Source organism: Tetrao urogallus (genome assembly GCF_951394365.1).
Source record: "Tetrao urogallus genome assembly, chromosome: 8".
In the NCBI taxonomy this organism is placed as follows: domain Eukaryota; kingdom Metazoa; phylum Chordata; class Aves; order Galliformes; family Phasianidae; genus Tetrao; species Tetrao urogallus.
In genome coordinates, this window is record NC_136821.1 from 18396186 (window position 1) to 18417451 (window position 21266).

The 21266-nt window shown below is 39.9% G+C and overlaps 1 protein-coding gene across 1 annotated transcript in view; it reads right to left on the reverse strand.

Moving 5' to 3' along the window:
* LRP2 (LDL receptor related protein 2) overlaps positions 1–19966 on the reverse strand; it is a gene marked incomplete at both ends in the record, with an annotated part of 108012 nt that extends 88046 nt beyond the window's left edge. Inside the window, 4 exon segments of the mRNA XM_079538982.1 lie at positions 884–991; positions 19669–19860; positions 19863–19918; positions 19920–19966. Of these exon segments, the coding sequence (XP_079395108.1) occupies positions 884–991; positions 19669–19860; positions 19863–19918; positions 19920–19966 (403 nt within the window).
* Between the last annotated feature and the right edge of the window lie 1300 nt (positions 19967–21266).

Below are 21266 nucleotides of genomic sequence, written 5' to 3' on the forward strand. Positions count from 1 at the left end.
GTTCATGGCATCCTTCAACCAGAACAGCAATTATTTTGGAGCTAAATAAATGCTAAGCAACAAATCAGCCAGTCAAGCTGTGCAAATAAACTCCAATTACTATATGAGTCAAGCAGCAAAGAAACAATCCAGCGTGAAAAGAGCGAACATGAAGTAGTCTTCTGCATTCCTTATCAGCTGAGGGGCAAAAGCTGGCCTAACCTATAAATAGGCTAACAACCACACCAGCCCACAAGACCTCAAAGAACACTAGAATCCAGAAGAAAAAATGAAAGCCAGTTTCTGAAAACAGCCCATGGAGGGAATTCCTTCATTTTCAAATTTTCATTTTCATATTTAGCTTAAGAGTTTTTGTGCATGGACCTTACAGCCTGGCTGAATGCAATTTTGCCTCTGAGTTGCTCATACTGGGGACAAGACAACAACTCCAGACAACTAACAAAGACTCCTCTTGAGGTGTTATAGGTACATTGTCTGGATTCTCAAAGCTTCTGAGCCCAAGTCATGCTGGAAGTATTAGTGTGTATGTACCCTGTATATTCAGGATTACTGCAACAATAGAACACAATACATTTCTACATCTACCTAGAAGCCAGTCCATTAGTCACCAGAAGAAGTGACATTCCAAGAAGGACTTGGATTTTAAAGAGAAAGCTGTCATGCTTTTAAGTCAAGCACTACTTGACTTCCTGACTACCAAAGCTAACAGAGAAGAGATGACTCTTGAGCAGATTCTACAGTCATCTCCAACAACCAGCATTTTTCTCCCCCTTTTTCCTCTGTATAAAGTGCATTCTTGTATCACAAGGTATAGCTGGGAGCACACTGAGAGCTAAGAACTTTTTTTATTATCAAAAAGCTGCTCTACAGGTATTTCACTTACGACAACCAGCTTCATCTGTATCATCTGAGCAATCTCTAGCCCCATCACATCTCCAGTCTGCAGGAATACAGCGACCATTTCCACAGCGAAACTGCCCGCCTCCACATCCTGTGGTAAAACAAAGTAACAAGCAGGTTAGCAGAACCAGCTAATCAAAGCAGACACCAAAGTGCATTCCTGTCAAATCACTGTTCTGTTCATGACTACAACACAGAAATGGAAGAACATCATGATGTACAAAAAAAAAAAAAAAAAAGACTACATGAAAAAGAATTGGGCCAATGCTCTATACACCCAGTCAAAAAGGAAAAGAAAATAAACAGCTGTAAATCTGTTGTGAATAATTTTAATACACTCACTTATTATGCAAACAAAAATGATTAAAAAAAAAGTCTCAGAAGAGCACCTGTACTACAGGAGCCTATTTAATGGAGATACTTCCATTTTAAATTCACAGACAGTAGAGACTTACATAAAGGTAGGGGATCATTTTCCACATGATTTCTACAGGCTAAACTTACTAAACATGCAGATCTCCCCAAAGCCTGCGAGGATAATAAAAAATTATCCCCTCTGCACCCACTATCAATTCAAGCTGGGGAAGCTGGGGAACATAAAGATAGAGCACAGTTTTATCTTGAAGGTACTGCTGGGTGACAAGTTGGACAAGAGGCAGCAAACCAACCGCGTCTTGGCTAGCAGGGTAAGGAGAGTGATCCACCCCACTGCTCTGGGCTGGTGAGATTTCACCTGGAGTACTGCATCCAGACGCAGAGTCCTCCTTATCAGAGAGACATGGACTTGCTACAGTATATCCAGAGGAGGGCCACAAGAATGATCCAAGGGATGGAACAGTTTCCCCATGAGGACAGACTGAAAGAGCTGGTGCTGTTCAGCTTGAAGAAGAGAAGTCTCTGGGGAGACTTGAGAGCGGCTTTTAATTATCTAAAGGGGGGCTGTAAAAAAGAAGCAGACAGACTCTTTAGCAGGGTCTGCTGTGATAGGACAAAGGGAAATGGTTTCAAACTAAAGGAGGGGAGATTCAGACTGGATATAAGGAAGTTCGGGAGTTTTGTTTGTTTGCTTTGCAATAATTGTAGTGAAGCACTGAAACAGGTTGCCCAGAGATGAGGGGTATACCCCATCTTTGAAGACACTCAAGGTCAGGCTGGATAGGACTCTGAGCAACCTGAGTTAGCTGTAGGTGTCCCTGTTCACTGCAGAGGAGTTGGATTAGGTGACCTTAAAGGGTCCCTTCCAAATCAATTCTATGATTCTGTGTGAAAATCTTGTTTTAGAAGCCATGTATTGGTGACCAGCTTGAAAGTCTAAAAGACCTCCATTCTGTTTTGTTTTTATAATACCTTTAAAGTCTTTCCTCTAAAGCATAGGAAAGCATGTCAACATTTAAATAGCAAATAATTTTAAAAGAAATTAAGCTTTTAGACATTTATGGCTGATCAAAAGCTAGCCTGCTGTCATTCTATCCCACTTGACTTACTAAGGATTAAGAACTGATTAAAGAAACATTCATCCCAGGTGTAAATGAAGCTGGATCAGGCATTTATTAGACTCATCTAACAAAATCTTCAGTCCTGCAGCAGAGAGAAAAATGCACTGTTTATGGCCTTTGGTTGTGACTACAGCCTTGTAAAAAAGGAGTGAACAGCTTTATAGGTCCCCAGAACAATGAGCTATAACATAATTAGGCTCAACAGCACTCTGTTTCATGTTAATCTGTTGTCAGCACATCCGAGCAGGGAAGTCTAGAGAGAAGAAAAAAAAAAAAAGAAAAAAAAAGGCAGCAGCAAAGCCCAACTCTGCAGAAAAAACAGTTTCCTGGTTTAGTTACTAATCATAGGATAAAAGAACATCTTTCAATTATTCTGAATGATTTGTCCAGAGAAGATAACCTCAGTATCTTTGAATACCACCACCTACTTTTTGAATTTGTGATGACGTAAGTAACATGCTACCCTAACTTTTATGTAAAACCAGGCATATCAACACAGTCACATAAACACATCCAAGTGATGTATTCTTAAGGGATATAGGCAAGCTACTTTATGCAAGGAATGCTCAAATCTGATTGTCTGGTAGTGACATCCTGATTTATAATGTATCCTGCAAATGGTCAAAAATTTCACTTGGATAAATGGTGGTACAGAGTGGTACAGGAGTACGTTCACCCAAATACCTTCTATAGTCTAATGCATGATGGTGGTTGGTGGTGCAGGTCTGGGGTTGGTGGTGCAGGTCTCTTATCAACTACCTTTAAAACACAACAACCTCCCTTGCAAAAATGCCCTGAAGGAATGTACAAGTTCACTCTGGAATCCCAGGCCCTCTCACTGAATTCTGCCCTCCAAAGCAACATTTCCATATGAGATTAGCAGTTAAAAGTCTAATAAACACAACACCTAAAACACCACATCTCTGTTGGAATTACTACAAAAAAAGTATAAACTAAATGGGCTCGTATATTTGACGTATACTGCCATTGAAAACCACAGGAATATTAATAGTCACTTACTTAAAAAGAAGTTACAATACAGAGTTAAATCCATACCCACAAATGGAGTTCCTAATGAAAAAGATATTTACAAACAAGCAAGTAATTACACCGTAATTTGTATATTATTTGTAAAGAATAACTGGGAAAAAATTTCCAAGTATTACATACAACCGCTAATTCATTTTGCTTATCTTGTACTAAGTTCTTATATTTAATCATATCCTTATAGTCATATAAATGAGGAGATAACACTGATAAACTTTTAAGAAAGCATTATAAACATAGCTGCCTTCATATAGCATGAGAAATGGTAACTGAATGTTAACAGAAAATCTACAAAGCATGCAGTTCTCCTGCACTGTAATTCCTCACAGAATTAAAGTTTAAGTTGCTCACACCTACGTACAGTAAATGCTGTATCAATGTCTGTTTATACAATTCTTCAGCAGACCTATTATAATTCATTTAATTATGGCATTAGCCTTTTCAAATGTTATCTTCTGTGCTTTCTTTCTGCAGGCATGCAGCTCTGATGCACCTTCAGAAAAATACAGAACCAACTGACACTTCACGTACCACTGCTCTATAATATCTTTGTAACAAAGAAAATTGCATAGTAAATAATGACATCAATGCATTAAAAAGTCAGCCTTTGAAACTAATAGAGAAAAAGTAAAGGTGAAAAGTTGTTCCAAAACTCATAATCAAAGCTCTAAAAATCCTGTGCTTCATCTCTGATCAAAAATTGTTTTTTTTTTTAACAAAGACAGTAAATGGGTGGAAAATGAATTACAAAATCTATTACTACCAATGTTCAGCAGAAATATCCAGGATAAAATAAAATTAACCACTTCAACAGTAACAGCAATAACCAGGTTTGTTCCTACAGACAACTACAGAGACCATTTACTCTACAACTGAATGTACTCGTTCTGCTAGAAACAAATACCTGAAAATTAAGAGATTTGAACAACCGTGTGTTTGAACAACTGTGACTTGAGTTATCTGACATAAAAGACACACAGCGCTCACAGTGAATAGTGACAATCTGCAGAAGAAGCACACAGAGTCCACAAGGACCGCTTCCATTGTTTCAGTCTATGCGAGGTGGGCCTGCAGCACCTGGCTCCGCAGGGAACTGTCAGAAGACAAGGGGCATCTGCTTGTTTGCTGCCATTATCTGAAGCCCTGATTTACTACAGGATCAGCAATAAGCAATTTTATGAAAAATTTTGCTTTCCATAAGAAACTTTTTTTAAAAATAGCAAGGCAGCTCATAAATCAGACACTGCCAAAAAAATTAATACTAATGAGGTAATTTCCATAGAAATTCTGATTTACTCTGACAGATGCTAATAAAACCAGACACCTCTTTCAGGCAAACACAATTCTGTCAGCATGATTCCTGCAGGAAATAACCAATGAGTTTAAAAACAAGCAGTAAACCAATTAAAAGTTTAAAGCTTTACTGCCATGCTTAAAATTACTAACAGAAAAGTACCTAGGAGACTTTTGAAAGTTCAACATTCAGATAGGATCAATTTTTTTGTTTTGCTTTATTTTTACTATAATGCATTTTTTTGTCTTCTGACTGTGACAGACTGAAAAAATACATGACTTCGCCTTTACGAATCACACCAGAACATATAGATAGGTCCTTCTGAAAGTAATTTCTGCTATTCATCTCCATGGAAACTACAACAGATACTCAGCTACAAAACAATTCATCAACACAGTCACCACCATTAGCTCTGCATTTTCACCCATGATGAACAACAGCCTGTATGCCATTCTGGTCAGAATCTGCACCAGCAGAGATGACCCACTGTCACAGTAACCATTGCTGACACACACTACCCATTACCTCACTCTGCTCACATCCACTGTTTGGTCACCATAAATAATCAGCAAGCTCTGATGAATGTCAGTGGGTGCCATTTTTTCCAGATGGAGAAATTCAACGACACACCTTTGCTCCAAGCACACTTCCATGTCTGACATCGTACTGTCAGACTGTCCCTTTGCTCCATCAGTTGCACTGCAACAAAATGTAATGGAATACTGGCAGGAAGGTTTAATCTCTACTGCCATACCAACAACATCTGCCTCTGACACTGCGGGCTAACGTATTAAAATAGGAGGCAGTACTTTCAGAGCAGCCCTCCCATGAAGAATTCACGGACATTAACAGTAAGAATTTTGAAAGGTAAGTATCTATTTCAATTGTTCAATATTCATGAAAACACCAAGGAAACACTATGATATTTAACACAAACCAGTCTGGTACCAAAACATGAAAATCGAAGATCAGAATTCTCACTGAAAAAATACATCCCAAGAGCACAACTCCTAACCTTCTCGTTACTCTTAACAATCTCTGGGCTTTATGCTGATTTTATCACTGCCTCTTCTGTGCTTCTTTGTGCCTGGGATCCATTCTTGAGCGGATATTTAAGATTCAGAATTTGCTCAGTTAAAAACATGAAGGCTAACACTCCAGGCCCTGGCTAAGCCACTTGGACAAAGAGTATGTCAGGTAGCCATTTTCCCAGGAAATAAAGAAATGTAATAGTGACTTTGTCATAGCAAAGACAGGACAAAACACTAATAAAAATACAATGTTAGCCTTTCAATTTGTGATGAAACACGTACGTATTGCTGAACAACAGAAATAATGCAATACAAACTCTATTACACAATTAACTACAATTAACTTTGTGCTCTGCAACAACCAGTGCATAAGAATGAAGTTAAACCACTGCCAAAGACAAACTCCACTGCTCCCAGATGTTGGTAGCCAATCTTTACACCACTAATGGATGTTGTTCCATGTCACACTAAGTCCTATGAAACTTTATCAGGAGAAAGAGACGTTAATAGCTTTGGACATTTCACAGCATAATGGCTCTAATTCATAGGACTACCATTATGCCCACTCAATTTTATTTGTGCTTCATTTGCTCCAACATGTTTGTGTTAAATTACTTACATTGAGAACTAAAAAACTTAAATTTGATCCTTTTTTTTTTTTTTTTTTTTATTATTATTATTAATAAAAGTAGAATTTAAATAATTTTTTTGACTCATAATGGAAACAATACTGTTGTACAACTTTACAAGTTACACTTGACTCCTTTCAGTTGCTCTCTAGGCTGTTAGTCTTTTCCAATTCTTTCCAAGCATTTCTCCATCTTCCTTTTCAACATTGCTTTCAACTACTGACTCCATGTGTTTTGAATCAACTACATCATCTGCAGATTTTCAAGGCATCGTGACTGTCTGACTACATAGAATAGACCAAGAGAAATCACTAGCCCTTTCTTCCCCACATTCACTGTATCTTTGGGAACTGCTAATACCTCTTTTAACAGTTAAGCTGTAATGAAAGACTTAACGTAGAATGTATTAAACTCAGAACAGATTGCACCACTCAAACTGTCTACTCAGAAGTGCAACTTACATTGCTGTGATGACTCCTCATTTCAGGAATCATCTTTCACAATTTTCTTAATGTTTTAAAAGACCAACATCCTTCAAGGCAGTAATTTCTTCCTTTGAACCGTTCAGTCTTAATACATCGGCATTTCATTTAAAAAATAATTTAGAAGTGCTAACAAACAGCATTACAAGCCTCTGTGTATAAATCTTACAACACAAAAGTAATTGACAGGTTCTCTTTTCTTTCTACCTTCCAACAAAGGGTACTCTTTGTTCCTATTCAGCCCCCAAACAGAGAAAGCACCATGTCAGCTCACTGGTGGCCTTGCAGGTAAAGTCCTGGAGATGCACCTTTCATACACTTTGATGTCAGATTTTTGCCTAGCCTAATTACACTTCAAACAGCCCGATGTTTTGGGCTGTTGGAATGCTCAGGGAGGTGAAGCAGAACATCTGCAAATTCCAGCTCCATTCCCCCACACCAAGGAAGAAAAAAATAAAATTCATAATTCGACAAAGACCTTTGCATATTTTTGTAAAACACTCTAGGACACCAAAAAGTAGTTTTTTGCTAGCAATTACAATAGGAGAATAAACAAAGATTGAACTACAAAGTAGAATGGAGTCAAAGTTCTGCTATATTTCACACCACTGCCTTAAGATAGTATTTATTTATGTCTTTATATTCAATATTTAATACAAACTATTCAGATTCAGAAATTACTAATAATCAGATTACATGAGCATCAACAGGTATTGCTGAAAGTAGTGCAAGATTTATCTTTGATCATGAAGCCCACACAGCATCAAACATTTTTTTATCTACATGTCCATGAAGACCATCATGTTAAAGAAATAATGGATAGCATCAAAGGAAATACAGCACAAAATTAGTCTGCTCTCAATTCATATAACTAGAATATTTCTGTATATACAGCACTGAGGACTGAACTTAAAGCAATAGATCTGTTTTTCTGCTAACAGTAACTGGAATGAGGTTTGACTCCCAAATCCTGATCATGTAGATTCTTCAAAATATAGCAGAAACCCACTAACAATAATAAACTAGCCAGGTTTTTTTGTTTGTTTCTTTGTCTGTTTTTACAAACTAACAGAAAATTACACTTCCAACCCATCTCTCCCTAGGAATCCACTCATATTTTAACATTACTGGATTATAAATAGAACTTATAAGGAGGGTGGGCAGAATGGAAACAGAAGGAAAACTTTAGTTGTTGTTTATTTTCTTCCATAAAGCTCACTGGACAAGCAGAGTCCTGTTCTATCTCTATCTGAACTAAATATTCCATACAGGAGCAGAGCTTGGGAACAACCCATGTTGTGAGCTCAGTGGAATGTTCAGTATCAGAAGCTGTTATAAATGAATCTTGCTTGTGGGAGTACATCCCAATGACTGCTTTTTAAAGTATTATTCATTAATTCACAACAACAAACGCCTTAAAATTCAAGAACAAAAGTGAAAATTTTGTCCTTCACTGTGGACTTCAAAATATGATGTTTCATTATAGAAAGAGGTATGGTTTCCATTTCAAAATCAGTTGCCAAAAAGCACTGTTCTGTCAGTGCAAAAAAAAAAGAATTCTGGAGATAGCAGTCTCTTCTGCTGTAAAACAGTAATGCCATTTTAGATATAAGAAGAAATAATAGAATTACACTACTGAATTCTGTATTCTAAAAGTATATTCTGTGTATTGTCTGTACACTCTTGCACATACACTTGTCAACTACAATGTTTGCTAAAACTAAGGCATCGAAACTCATTTTGCTCACACGCAAACTCTTTTAAGAATACTTAATAATCAAACTATTTGCTTTCAGTTTGTACAGTTACAAAAATGACTATAGATTCTTTTTTGCTAATGCGTCAACATAAATCCAGGAATTAAAGACATTCAGCATTTTCATCTACTGAAACTAAGCAGGAAAGCTTTCCTGTGAGGAAGAAAAAGTTTCAAGTCTCCTGCAGGCATCAAGTTCAAAGGAATGACACTGTAAATGCCTCCTAGCAACGTTAAAGATATTCGTAATCCTCATCCTCTCTCTACCTTACTTTAGCTTTTTTAATTGAAAAAGTAATGAATGTAAACAGCCTGATAGAAAACAGAAAACCTGATTTTATTTTTTTCAAGTACAAACCTGAACAATACAGAGAACAAGCTCTGAATTTTCTGTTAAGTCCCATGCAGCCCTCGTGGGAAAAATAAATTGTCTGTTTAAGCTGATATTCAGAACAAAATAACTGTGGTCTCTGCAGCATCACTTTATAACTACTCAATTTGGGGAAAAAAAATAAAACAAAGAAGCGCAATAGCCTTAAATTATTCACTACATAAATGTAAACAAACAAACAAACAAACAAACAAACCAAAAACAAAAAAAAAACACAACAACCCAAACTTTAAATTCTAATAGAGGGGATGTGATACGCCTTTCCACTGATAGTGTTTCTTATACCAGTGTTCTTCCTCCAGCTTAAGTCACTGTTACATTTCCCACATCTCAGTGACATCTGATTCTCGGTTACTAATTTTTCTTTGACACTTTCTTTAACCTGACTGCATACAAAGTATTTGCATTGTTGATACTAATAAAAATTATTTGTAGTCCTTTCTTGCAGAGTTATTAACTGTTTGGTCAAACTCAAATAAACTAGTATTTGTGGTACTGAAATACTAGCCTCCAAAATACAAAAATGTCTTTCAAAGTACATTATGTGTAAAGAACACGTTCTGCCCTAAATTGGATAACCTTAACGAGTTGTCCCGACATTAGCTGTCTTAATCCACATATAATTCAACTGTGATGGTGTTAGGTGGGTAAGTGAAGCAAGCAGTATGATCCCTAGGGAAGCACACTTCAGAGCTCTCCTAAATCCCAGAAGCTTATTTTTCGCGAAGGGCACATTAAATATGCAAAAATCTGTTCTAATTGACCAAATGACACGATGAGGAAGAAGAACAAGCAAACACAGGAGAAGTAAAAGGCACCCCCAATTACTCACAGAAGGAAGCATCCCAAGCATTTCTGTAAGAATGGGCCTTGCTAAATGGCCCCGAGGGCTGCTGTAGAATAACAATTGGGAAACTGGGGGGGGGGGGGCGCGGTGATAAGGAGGGGGAGAAGATAGCCAAATGAGAAGGACCTTCGAGAATAGGAAGTATTTACAGCTACACAGTGCAAGGAAAATGGAGAAGGAAAAAAAAAAAAGTGTTCAAACAATTTAAGAGAGAACATGTACAGCATATGCCATTGAGAAAATCTGACAGATGCAGTAGCAGATGATAAAATCACCTGCTCACGGAGCTACTCCCATACTGAGAGCCTGCATTGTTTTTTAAATAAATTTTTCAACCAATGTGCTGTTTGTTCTCAAATTTAAACCTCGCACTGAGATGGTGAGCTGCATTCCTTTCAGTCATGCTCTCCTGAAAGCTGATGAGTCACTACAGTATAAGGAATCTGCCTCAGTAATAGCCTTACAATCTGGCTTGTGACAATCAAATCATGTCATTTGTATTTTCTCTTACGCACTGAAAGACTGAAAATTGCTATGCAATATATAACACTTCACCAAATCATAAACTTTACTAGGTATAATACTAGTATTATACCATAGGTTATTAAATGAAAAATGAAACTTGTCATTAGAAAAACGAACTATTTCCCCTTACAGATAATAAATACAGTAAGCATGCATATCAAAAGTTATTTTTTCTTTTCACCACAGAACCCATATTCCTAACAAAACTCTTCACAACTTAAGTAGTATCATCCTACCTATTCAGTCTCTTGAAAAAAAAAAAAGACATGTTAATCTGCGTACCAAAGTTTCACAGGGTACCCAATCATCATTTTGAACCCAGAAAGTCATTGTGATTTGTTGAAGACTAAATATTTTCAGAAAACATTTTCAGAAAAACAGAAGAACTGAAATGTCTGTGCAGAATAGATATATCATATGCTACAAGCATGCAATGTGCACAGACATAATAATGCTGCTTACTGCTGTCAAGCACAACTACAGATATTGCTTCTGATGCACAGGCAATTGCTACATTTCTCCCTCATTCTGAAGTAATGCAATTTCAGCTAGCAACTAATAGTTACAGCTAGTCACTCCCTATCAGGCTTCTTGAAAAAGAAATTCCTCGAGAAAAGAAGGACCATCTGAACTAGAGCAGTTACGTTGTCCAACATACTCTCACAGAATGCAATTTTATCTTAACAGACTTGAAAAACAGTAACAAGAATTAAATCATCATTTTAAATGTGTTTTTTTCACAGTGGAATAATAATACTAATAGTAATACTAATAACCATCTCAAAGTAGAAAGTCAAAATCCTTGAGTTCATCAAAAGCAGATAAATGCAGTAAATCTATCCTATCATATGTGATCATAATTAACAGAAAAGGCATCGCTTCTCTCCCAAGTTTCACGGTGGTAGCAAACACAGCACAGCACAGAATCACAGAATGGCTGGGGTTGGAAGGGACCTTGCAGCCCACCCAGTCCCCCCCCTGCTGCAGGCTGATTGCCCCCACCCGCCCAGGCTGCCCAGGGCCCCATCCAACCTGGCCTTGAGCACCTTCAGGGATGGGGCACCCACAGCTCCTCTGGGCAGCTGTGCCAGGGCCTCACTGCCCACTGAGTAACAAATTTCCTCCTAGTATTTAATCTCAATCACCCCTCTTTTAGTTTAAAGCCATTCCCCCTTGTCCTCTCACTACAGTCTTCTAAAGAAGGGCTCCTCTCCAGCTTTTCCACAGGCTCCCTGAAGGCACTGGGAGGACACTTTATGTCTGCCTGGAGCCTTCTATTCACCAGGCTGAACAATCCCAGCTCTCTCAGCCTTTCTTTATAGGAGAAGTGCTACAGCCCTCTGAGTTTGCATACACATTTGCAATCTTTAAATCATAATCCCTTTCTCATAGCAGTAGCTCCCATCAGTCTTTCCAAATATGTGCTAGGAAGAGGGCCCCAACCATACCAGGTATATTGCTGGTCAAAAAGTCAGCATTCTATGAAGAACATATAATGGCTGAGATTTTCCCTCAATGGGGCAATAACTCGGGGTGCCTCTCTCCCCCGCTCTGCTACCTCATGAAATTTCTTGGAATTTAAGTGACTTCTTAAGAGAATTCTCAACTCCATGAAAAAAGTTGAGTAGGCCAACAAGTTAGAAAGTCTACATATCTAAAAAGAGAGCTCTTTACTGTTAAAACATTCAGGAAACCAAACAAGAAATAGGGAAGAATGGTAGCTGTTATCTAACAGGTAATAAGATCTTAGTATGGATAAAGTACTTCGGCAAGACCACAGCTTTCACTTCACTCTTAGTTATTACTTCACTAAATTTCACTATTTGTCTTTTAATTTTTCCTTAAATGAATTGAAGAGATGCCCAAATTTCTAAACGATTTTGAGTGCAGTTTTGTTTTTTTTTAATATTTGTACTATAAGATAATCATTTCAAAGTGCCTTCTGCAGCTGGCTGGTTAAAAATTCAGAAGTACAAGAATAATGAAGACTAATAATATCATTTCTATATTTTCACTGTTAAATTGTCTTTTTTTTTTTTTCCCAATTGTCTGCAATTACAATACAAATCTCATGAAACACCACCACTTCTACTGCACTTGCCAAAGAAGCCCGGCTGTCATTGCTGCATCCTTTACTCAGGCAAAGCTCCCAGCAAGGCAGATGGCGAGCCGGCCCCAGCAAGGCGACGGCATGATTGAGCTATGTCTGAGACTAGTCAGATCTCCCTCTTGGTTCAGCCAACTGCTACTTGTCAAGCTCAGATTATTAACTAAGTAGGCTCAGTTTAATTACACTACTAAATATCTTTCACATACTGCAGAGGTAACAAAAGGAATTTTAGTACTCGAGTACATTAACAGAACATTAGAGACTAAAATTCACTTCTGGTGAGAGTCATCAGGCTTTAAAGTGCATTCTGTGGCTGACTTCATTCATACACAGAAGAGAAAAACTGCAAAGCTAACAGAACAGCTCTTGTACAGGTATGGAAGACACCACAAACTGTCACTAGTTTCGGACACTAACTACAGTTCATTTGTTTCAAGTGAAATGGTTTAAAACCTGCTATATCTCTCAGTAGTAAAAATCAGGTTTATTCATTCAGCCAGAAGACCAATAAAATTGCTGCAGCGTTCCAAGCACTTGGTTATTGTCCAACTCATTTACTGTACTGCAGGTTTAGAACAGCCCTACAATCTTGCTCAAAAGTGAACACGTGAGCAGTCCCATTCAAGTCAAGCCATCTGTTTACACCAGACAACTTTTCAAAAGAGTTTCCAGCAATGCTAACCATTACAGCCCTGATGGGACCATTCTTTTAACTAGCATGCTAGCCAACCATTTCCTAAATTTCCTTACAGTAGCATTAAGCAGTGATTGCATGGCCAACTGAGCCAACCCACTGACTCACTACCATAGACAAAGGGTCTCTTTTTTCCCCTTTCCAAAACCACTCCTTCTCCCACTTAATGCTGAGGTTCACTTGCTTTTCCAGCCTCTAGTGACTACCAGACCTTTCTCTGCATTGTCCTAATTCACTAAGCCATCAAGAAAGTACTCAATTCATCAGACCTGGTTTAGTTTTCCACCAGATTTGTACATGAAAGTCACTCACTGAGAGGTCTGATAGAAGCACTAACATAAAGTAAGCAGGAACACAGGCAGTAACACGGGAACATGTCATTGCAAGAGGGAGAAGAACAGTCCCCTGCTCCCAGTAGCAGTAGCTGCTAAATTGGCTTATCAGCTCTGTAAAAAATACCCTTAGGTGACATGGTATGAGAGGGCCTAGATACCCCAAAGCGGGGCATCCCACCGCTGATGATCGATGTGAAGTTCGCAGCCAACTTCCTGCTTCTGGACAGGCCTGTGGAGGACTACTTATCCACGCAGGCACTTCAATTCTGCCAACGCTATACTCCTTCAAACTAAACTAAACCAAATCAAACCCCCTGGTATGCACATCTGAGTGGTTTCCAAAGATGAAATCCATCACCTAGATTGTAAACGTGAATATGGAAATTCCTGGGATATCTTAAGTACTACACGTCTTTGTTTTTAGTAAAGATGCCACAGAACTTAACTAAAAACCCCATCCCTCACCTTGATCTACCAAAGTGTGAGCCTGCAGTCATCAGCCACAGAAGTCCCTGTTGCAGTGGACTCTTTCTTGGACTCCACACAACAGGATGTGGCAACATGACCTGCTTGCATAAGAAAATAATTGGACAAACACAGTGCTGATTTACAGTGTCTTCTGCTGAAGATCTGACTTCTTAGAGTGCAAAACAAAGGCAATTTATTCATATTAAAAGCTAAAATATAACAGTGCATAAAGGAAGAACAATTTCAGTTAACTCTTTTATGCCATTTTATTAATCCCCAGCAAACTCTGTAACAGTGATCCTTAGATCTCTAATCCACTTCAAGCATTGTAAAACAAAGAAAACATTAAAGGGCTCAAAACCAACAGTAAAAGCTTATAGAACCCGCTAGAGGCAACCCATTCCATTAAACATTTCTATGCTTACTCATTAAACTTAATTTTCTTCAACTGTTCTAAAAATGTGCTGAGTTCAGGGAACACAGACACACACACAAAAAAGAACAACAGTTAACAGAACATTACCATAAGAAAGTAAACTTTAAAGTGGATCTCAAGCAATAATAAGCTATTAAAAGAGATGTTTACTCTCCACCAAATCCTATTTTCCATCTCGAAGAGCAGTACAACTCAGGGGTATTTTCCTTGAAATCAAAGAAGCTGCACTAGCTTGACTGAGAAGAGCCCTTACTTTTTCTTAATCTATAACACTTAAAGATATTTTATGAACAAAGTACAGTTATTGAATTATATGCAGAAGCACTTCAAAGTAATTTGAAAAGAAGTTGACTTTTATTTGCCACACTCAGCGTAAACTATTAGAACACACCAACAAATTATCTGATTATCATAGCTAATTAACCACAGTGACCTAATCTAGCATAAAAGCATCAACTTCTCTTTATTTACACGTCAATCTGTAGATCATTAATTAGAAGAGACCTTTAATGTTTTTCCATCAATGACACCTTCACATCCAAAATGCTATATGACTTCCCTACTTATTAAACAAAGCTTTAAAATAGGAGAAACAAACACTCTTAAAAAATGTGATCGCACAGGAAGATTCAAAGTGCCATGGTATCTGCCCATCCAAAATGTTTTCACAAGGTCTCAGAACAAACTTAGTAGGCAATTGCATTTAACCCAATACCCCCAACTGCTATAATGTCCGATTAGTGAGTAGTTAAGAATATGAGTATTAAGCAAGAAAAGTCTTGACAAATGAACCCCCAATTTACATACTAAATACTGAGAAATTAAAAGCAAACATCACTGTACTTCAATATGACAATAATCTAACACTGCAAGATGGCAAGCGGAAAAAGCTCCAAAAACTCTTACTGATTTCATATCAATCCAGGAAGCCCAAAAAGGAAATTAATAGGCTTTAATGAAATTGCATTCTACCTTTCCCCCAAATGAATCTTTGCTGATTTCCTGCAAAACACATGGAAAGTAAATCTGGATTAAAGTGGGATTTCATTGCTCAAATTTCCAATCAGCTCAATATATGAAAGATTTTGGTTTGTCTTACAGGGAAATTGAAGCAACACAAGCATCACACATTTATCTTAGCTAAAATCTCCTTAGATGCTCTGCCTCTATGCCTCGACTTCTGTAGCTTAATTATTTACTGCAACTCTAGCATTTGGCATAGAACCTAAGTCTAACAATCTAACCAGGTGTCAGCCTATTACTGCCTTCAATTTTTAACTAAAATTTTGGGGGTTGTCCCATTCTTCACTTTAGCTGATTACTTAGCAAATTCCTGCTATGCTTTGCTGAACAGTATACAGAAAGAGTAAATTATTAAGAAAAGTCAAGATATGTATTAAAAGAAGGCTACTTATTAAAAAGAGCCTTTAAAAAAAAAAAAAAAAAAAAAAAGACTGTCAGAGCACAGAACTACAACTCATTAATTAACATGCCAGAAGATTACAATATGTTTTATCAAGATACACATTCAAATTTTCAGCCCTCAGGAAAAAGTTCAGAACTAGTCAGACACCAAGCTTTGCTCCTGATGTTTTCCAAGTGCATCACCAAGAGAAACAAAAAAAATAACCCAAGTGCAGGAATACGAAGAATGCTGCAACCCAGAGATCATTTACAATACCTATTAAACTGTACATAAGGTTTGCACTGGCATAGTCATTTTCTTTGCCATCCTTTCTTCCTCCTCATTACTCCCAAATTCCTAGTCCCTGAGGAAAGCCTCATTCAAGGTCTTTTAACAGTGAGTCTTGGCAGAGACATAATCTCACAGACAAGCTGTTCTGTCACAGAAACATACACTGTGCCATACAACGGTGTACCAGCACTGGCTCTGGCCTGTCACCTACAGCAATGTCATTATACGTCATCTTACAGACATCACACAGATTTGAATCAAGATAGTGTCTGTAAACACACTGAATTATTAATCTGGAGATTGAATTCTTACAATACTTGATGGAAAAGCGTGTTTCTCCAAGCTATTCTTCTCCCTGCTTGGATTTACCATACATGTTCTAAGCATCACTGGCCTCACTTCATGCAACCATTCTTTGTGATTGATTTAACATCATAAAGATTTGGTCTTAAAACAGGTCTTCGTTCCCATAGACAAATGAAGACCTTTTAACAGAACAAATTTTAAGTCTGAGTTGTGTTTAAACCAACAATTTCACACTGGAGATTTAAGATGTAAATCAAATGTGATGCACAAATTTCATGTAATGGCAAAGCTGTGCAAATCACATCTTGACAAGATGCCTAGAATACAAGTAACTGGTTTTCCTTAAAAAAAAAAAAAAAAAAAAAAAATTATATTCTGGACTTGATTAGAACAGGAACTTTTAAAAAAACTATGAATTATTGAAGAAAAAAGGAGGAAAAATACATCTTGAAAGTCAACCTAGCTGCGATCTTCTGGGCTCTTAGCTCAATATAGAATGCAAAAAATTAAAAAACTAGCATGTATGTAATAAGAAAGACCACCAATAGGAACGCTTAGGTTTCCAGCCACATTTCCAAGAATTTGTAAGTTTACACTAGAACTATGATTACCTGCCTGGTTAAGAAATCATTTATTTCATATAATTCACAGCAGCGTGAATCTGCCCTCCACACATGAGGAGTGCTGAAGAAATAAAAAGATCCATCAGAAGCAGAGAAGAGGGAGTGTTGAGTAGCAAACCCCAATTCAGATGTTGTAAACTACATAGTACAGTGAAGGTCTGGCCTTAAAAAGCAACTTAGTACTTTGCAATAAATTACAGCAAAGCCAAAGCTTCCGTGCAAGTATGTGTAATTCTGAAAAACAGAAGGATGGTAACGTTTTACAACATGCACTAATTTAAGAGCATTGATTACAAGAAACAGCACTAAAGTTAAAATATTTAATTATTGATTTACATCATCTGTATTGAAATAGTTCATCAAGACCTAAGGTACACTAAAAAAAAAAAAAAAAAAAGGAAGTTTAATTAAATTAAAGACACATGGGCTCCAGAGACAATAAATACAGTAAGTTTAGAAAGAATGTTCTTAATATTTTAGATTTAGTGAGAAGGGTTCTTTTTTTATAAAGAAAAACCGGTTTTTATGAATGATTTATATGTGATTTTCACATATATGAATGATGTTATTAAGACAGCTCCACTGGCCCCAAACTATTAGAAACAAAAAAATCTCTAACCACTTTCAGGTACTAAATCCTTCCCTCAACAGAAGTCCAGCAGGCCTTCCAAGCTAGATAAGGTGAGGCCAATAACAGACAGTACACGGAGCACTGCATGAACATACAGACCTGGTATGCTTTGCAGAAAGATTAAAGAACTCATTGTTTGCCTGAGAAGTTGCCCTAGTGAGCTCATGTGCCCTCTGCAAAGCTGCTGAGAGTGCAACAACCATCCTGCGTCTGTGACTATGAGCATGATGGCCTTCCAAATTCCTCAAAACAAACATTAACATCAGTCCCACGACCCTCCTTCTTGGAGTTAGTCCGTTAGTTTTTCAGATTCCAGCTGCAACATTTGCTACCTTAGGGGCAACGAGGCCTAGAGAGGCCTACAGAACCAGGCACTGCATGACAAGGAACAGAAGGGGAGGTATTTTTATTCAGCTTTTAAGTGCTATGTTGACGTCTAGTAAATCCAGAATTAAATTAACAGGGAGAACTGTGATATTATCATCTGAGCAAGTGCACAGATGAAGCTCATTCTAGAAACATCCAGCACATACTGGGAACACTCAGATATTGCTAATCTCAAGCCTTCCTTGAGAAGAGGATTAGGCATGATAACATGATTTTCCCCAATTTCTTTTTAAGCTTCAGTTTGGTTTCAAAATTCAACTAATTTTATTTTATTTTTTTTAAATCAGAGTCTGACGTCTCAGGATTCAAGGAGCTCAGCTTAAGGATATCAAATACTTTACAAGAACAATCACCATGCGGCCAGGATTGTCACCCAGATGCTTTATTAAGATCAGTTACGCTTCAACTAATAGTAGACAGCCTCATTTATGCAGTTATTTTTATTTTACTTCCTTAGTAGGCACTGCGGGGAGGAATCAGGAATACTCTGTTTCTACTGCGAGCAGATTCATGTTCCAGAGCCTGCACTCCTCTCCCATCACACCTTTTGCAGGGCACGTCCCAAACAGCTAAAAGTGGCCGAGCAAGAAAACACACTTCGAGGTCAGAACCGCAGCCCCCATTTGCACGCAGCGTGCAGTAGCACAAGGGATTAGCTGGCCTCCCAGTGTGACCTCCCTGCCAGGGCCTTTGCAGGGCTCCTGCTGCACATTAGCCATCTCCTCTTTCTCCACTTCTAAGAGAGAACTGCTAGCAGCAGTTGCTGCATAATTACTTGCTTGATTCTGTCTAAGGAGCTTAAGCTAAGAGTTGAGCAAGGCAAGAAGATTAACCATTTGGGCGCACACGCAGCGCACCAACACGCACGGCCGGCGGCTCTAGGCCCCACAGCCGGGCCCAGGGGCAAGCTGCGGCCCCTCACCCCGCCGCAGCCGGGAGAGCGCATCCGTCCCGGTCCCGCCAGCCCCGAGCGCCGGCCCGCGCCCAGTCACATGCTGCCGGTCGCCTAGCAACGGCAAAGCCCAGCCACGGCGCTCCGCCGCGAGCTGTGACCGGCACCGGCGGGGCCGCCCCCCGCGAGGAGCTGCAAGGCGCTGCCGCCTCGGGCTACGTGCGGGACCCGCTGCCCGCCGACACCGGCACTCGGCACAGCTCCGGAAGGCGCTCCCGGGCACGGGACGCTCTGTGCCGCAGAACGCGCTTCGCTGGTGAGAAGGGAGCAGGGACCGCGAGGAACAAGGCTCTGCGAAGTTCTGTCGGGCTTCATCTCGCCCAGAGCCAGAACGGGTGCCCGGGCACGCGGAGGGCAGACCGCAGTGCTGCACGGCCGAAGCGGCCCCTCTGCGCCCAGCAGCGCGAGAAAAGTTTGTACAAAGCAGAAAAGCCATCCCGGGATAACTACTTAGTACCAAGATAAGGGAAAGCGAAGAGCTGACGGGGGTTGCAGGCTCTTTTAAGGCAGAATGAACTCCCAACACACGGCCCTGGGGACGGCCAGCTCCCTGCTAACCCGCACCAGCTCCACTGCCCCGGCGGCCGGCGCTGGGCTCTCGCAGCCTCCCGGGCAACGGGAGCAGCGCTTACCTTGGCAACTGCCTTGCAGGATGCACGCAGCGAGCAACAGCAGCACTCTGCAGGCAGTTGCTGCTCGTCTACCCGTCTGCTGCCGAGCTCCCATCTGGGCTGGGATGCTCCAGCTCCCTCCGGGCCGGCTGCTCCGCTTCGGATGCCGCTCCGCACAGAGAACTCGGGATCTTTTTCCTATCCCGCTAGTTACAGAAGAAAGGCGCGCTCCCCTGTTGAGACATCGCGTTCTCTATAAACTCCCACCCTCCAGACATTGCATAAAGCTCTTTATACCCCGCGGCCCCGGAACTAGCATGAGAGAATGAGGCGCGGAGCGGGCCCTGTGGCCGCACTGCCCGCCCCTCCCTCCGCGGGGCAGCGGGCGCCGCGTCCCAGCTCGCAGCGCTGCGCGCTGGGGCAGAGCGGGGCACCGTCCGCCTGCAAGCGGTAAGTGTCCCTGCTTTTAGCGTCCCAGCGACACGCTCCGAACGAGAGAAGTGTATCCGACAACTTGGAAATACCCAGTTAGCAAACGCAAGGAATAAAGCTTATAATTTGGTCATTACCGTTCCTCACATTAGTATTGCAAAAGGAAAAGCATAAACAGTATTACTTCATTCTTAGGAGATATAATCAGGATGAAAAACACTTTGGCTGAGAATGCTGAAAACACCAGCTGGGCACTTTCCTCTGGTTCTACCTACAGCACAGGTGAGGCACCTGCTTGTGTTTTATCACTGCTGTCACAGGAATCACATACCTACAAATGAAGCTGGAGCAGTACAGAGGGGCACAGGGAAAGATGCAGATAGCCAGGTGCTTCAGGACAAAACATGGGCCTGGGAAAAGGGCATGCACTTGGGATGCTTTCTGCACAAGTTCAGAAATGTTATAGATACACTCAGTGAAGTTTAATTACTTTGTTTGGCACTCATGAGGAGTAGGCTTCAGTATAGAAAATTGAGATATGCCAAGCTGCTCCTTTCTGTGCGTGTTCACACAGACCTGTGTGTGAAAAAGAGACTGCTGTGCATATGCACAGTGGGAAGGAGATGGTCTGTTTGTCCTGCAGGAAATTTGGGCAGATGAATTCTAATGACACCACCCTTACAAAGTCTCTATATCGCTTGTTTGTTTCACATCACACTCATTACAATTGCTTGATAGCAACAGAATTTAAAGTGATTTTGAAAAGTGGTATTTAAAACCAAACACCTCTTTTTGCTTGTAATTTCAGGTTGGGGTGGGGAGACCTGCATTACACTTGCAGGAGTTTTAAAGGAACGCGTTGTTGTTTATTGGCAGACTGAGATTTTTCTCTAGGTCCCGCAGGACGCTAATCCTCCTAACTCTTTCCTAAGGTTTTCTATCTATCGGGCTAGAAAAGGAAACGGGGAGGTGGGGGGGGGAGGAGGGGAGAAGATGTGGAGTGTGGGATTTTGCGAGGTTGTGATTTATGCAGGTTCGGGGCTGTTTGGTGTAGTGGTACGACACAGCACCGGGGTCAAGCCACAAGAAACACAGGGGGCAGATCAGAATATTCAATTAGCTTCCTGGCACCTCTGAATCACAAAGAGAGGATAAGATCTCTCCATCACAAGATCCAGAGCTGCCGG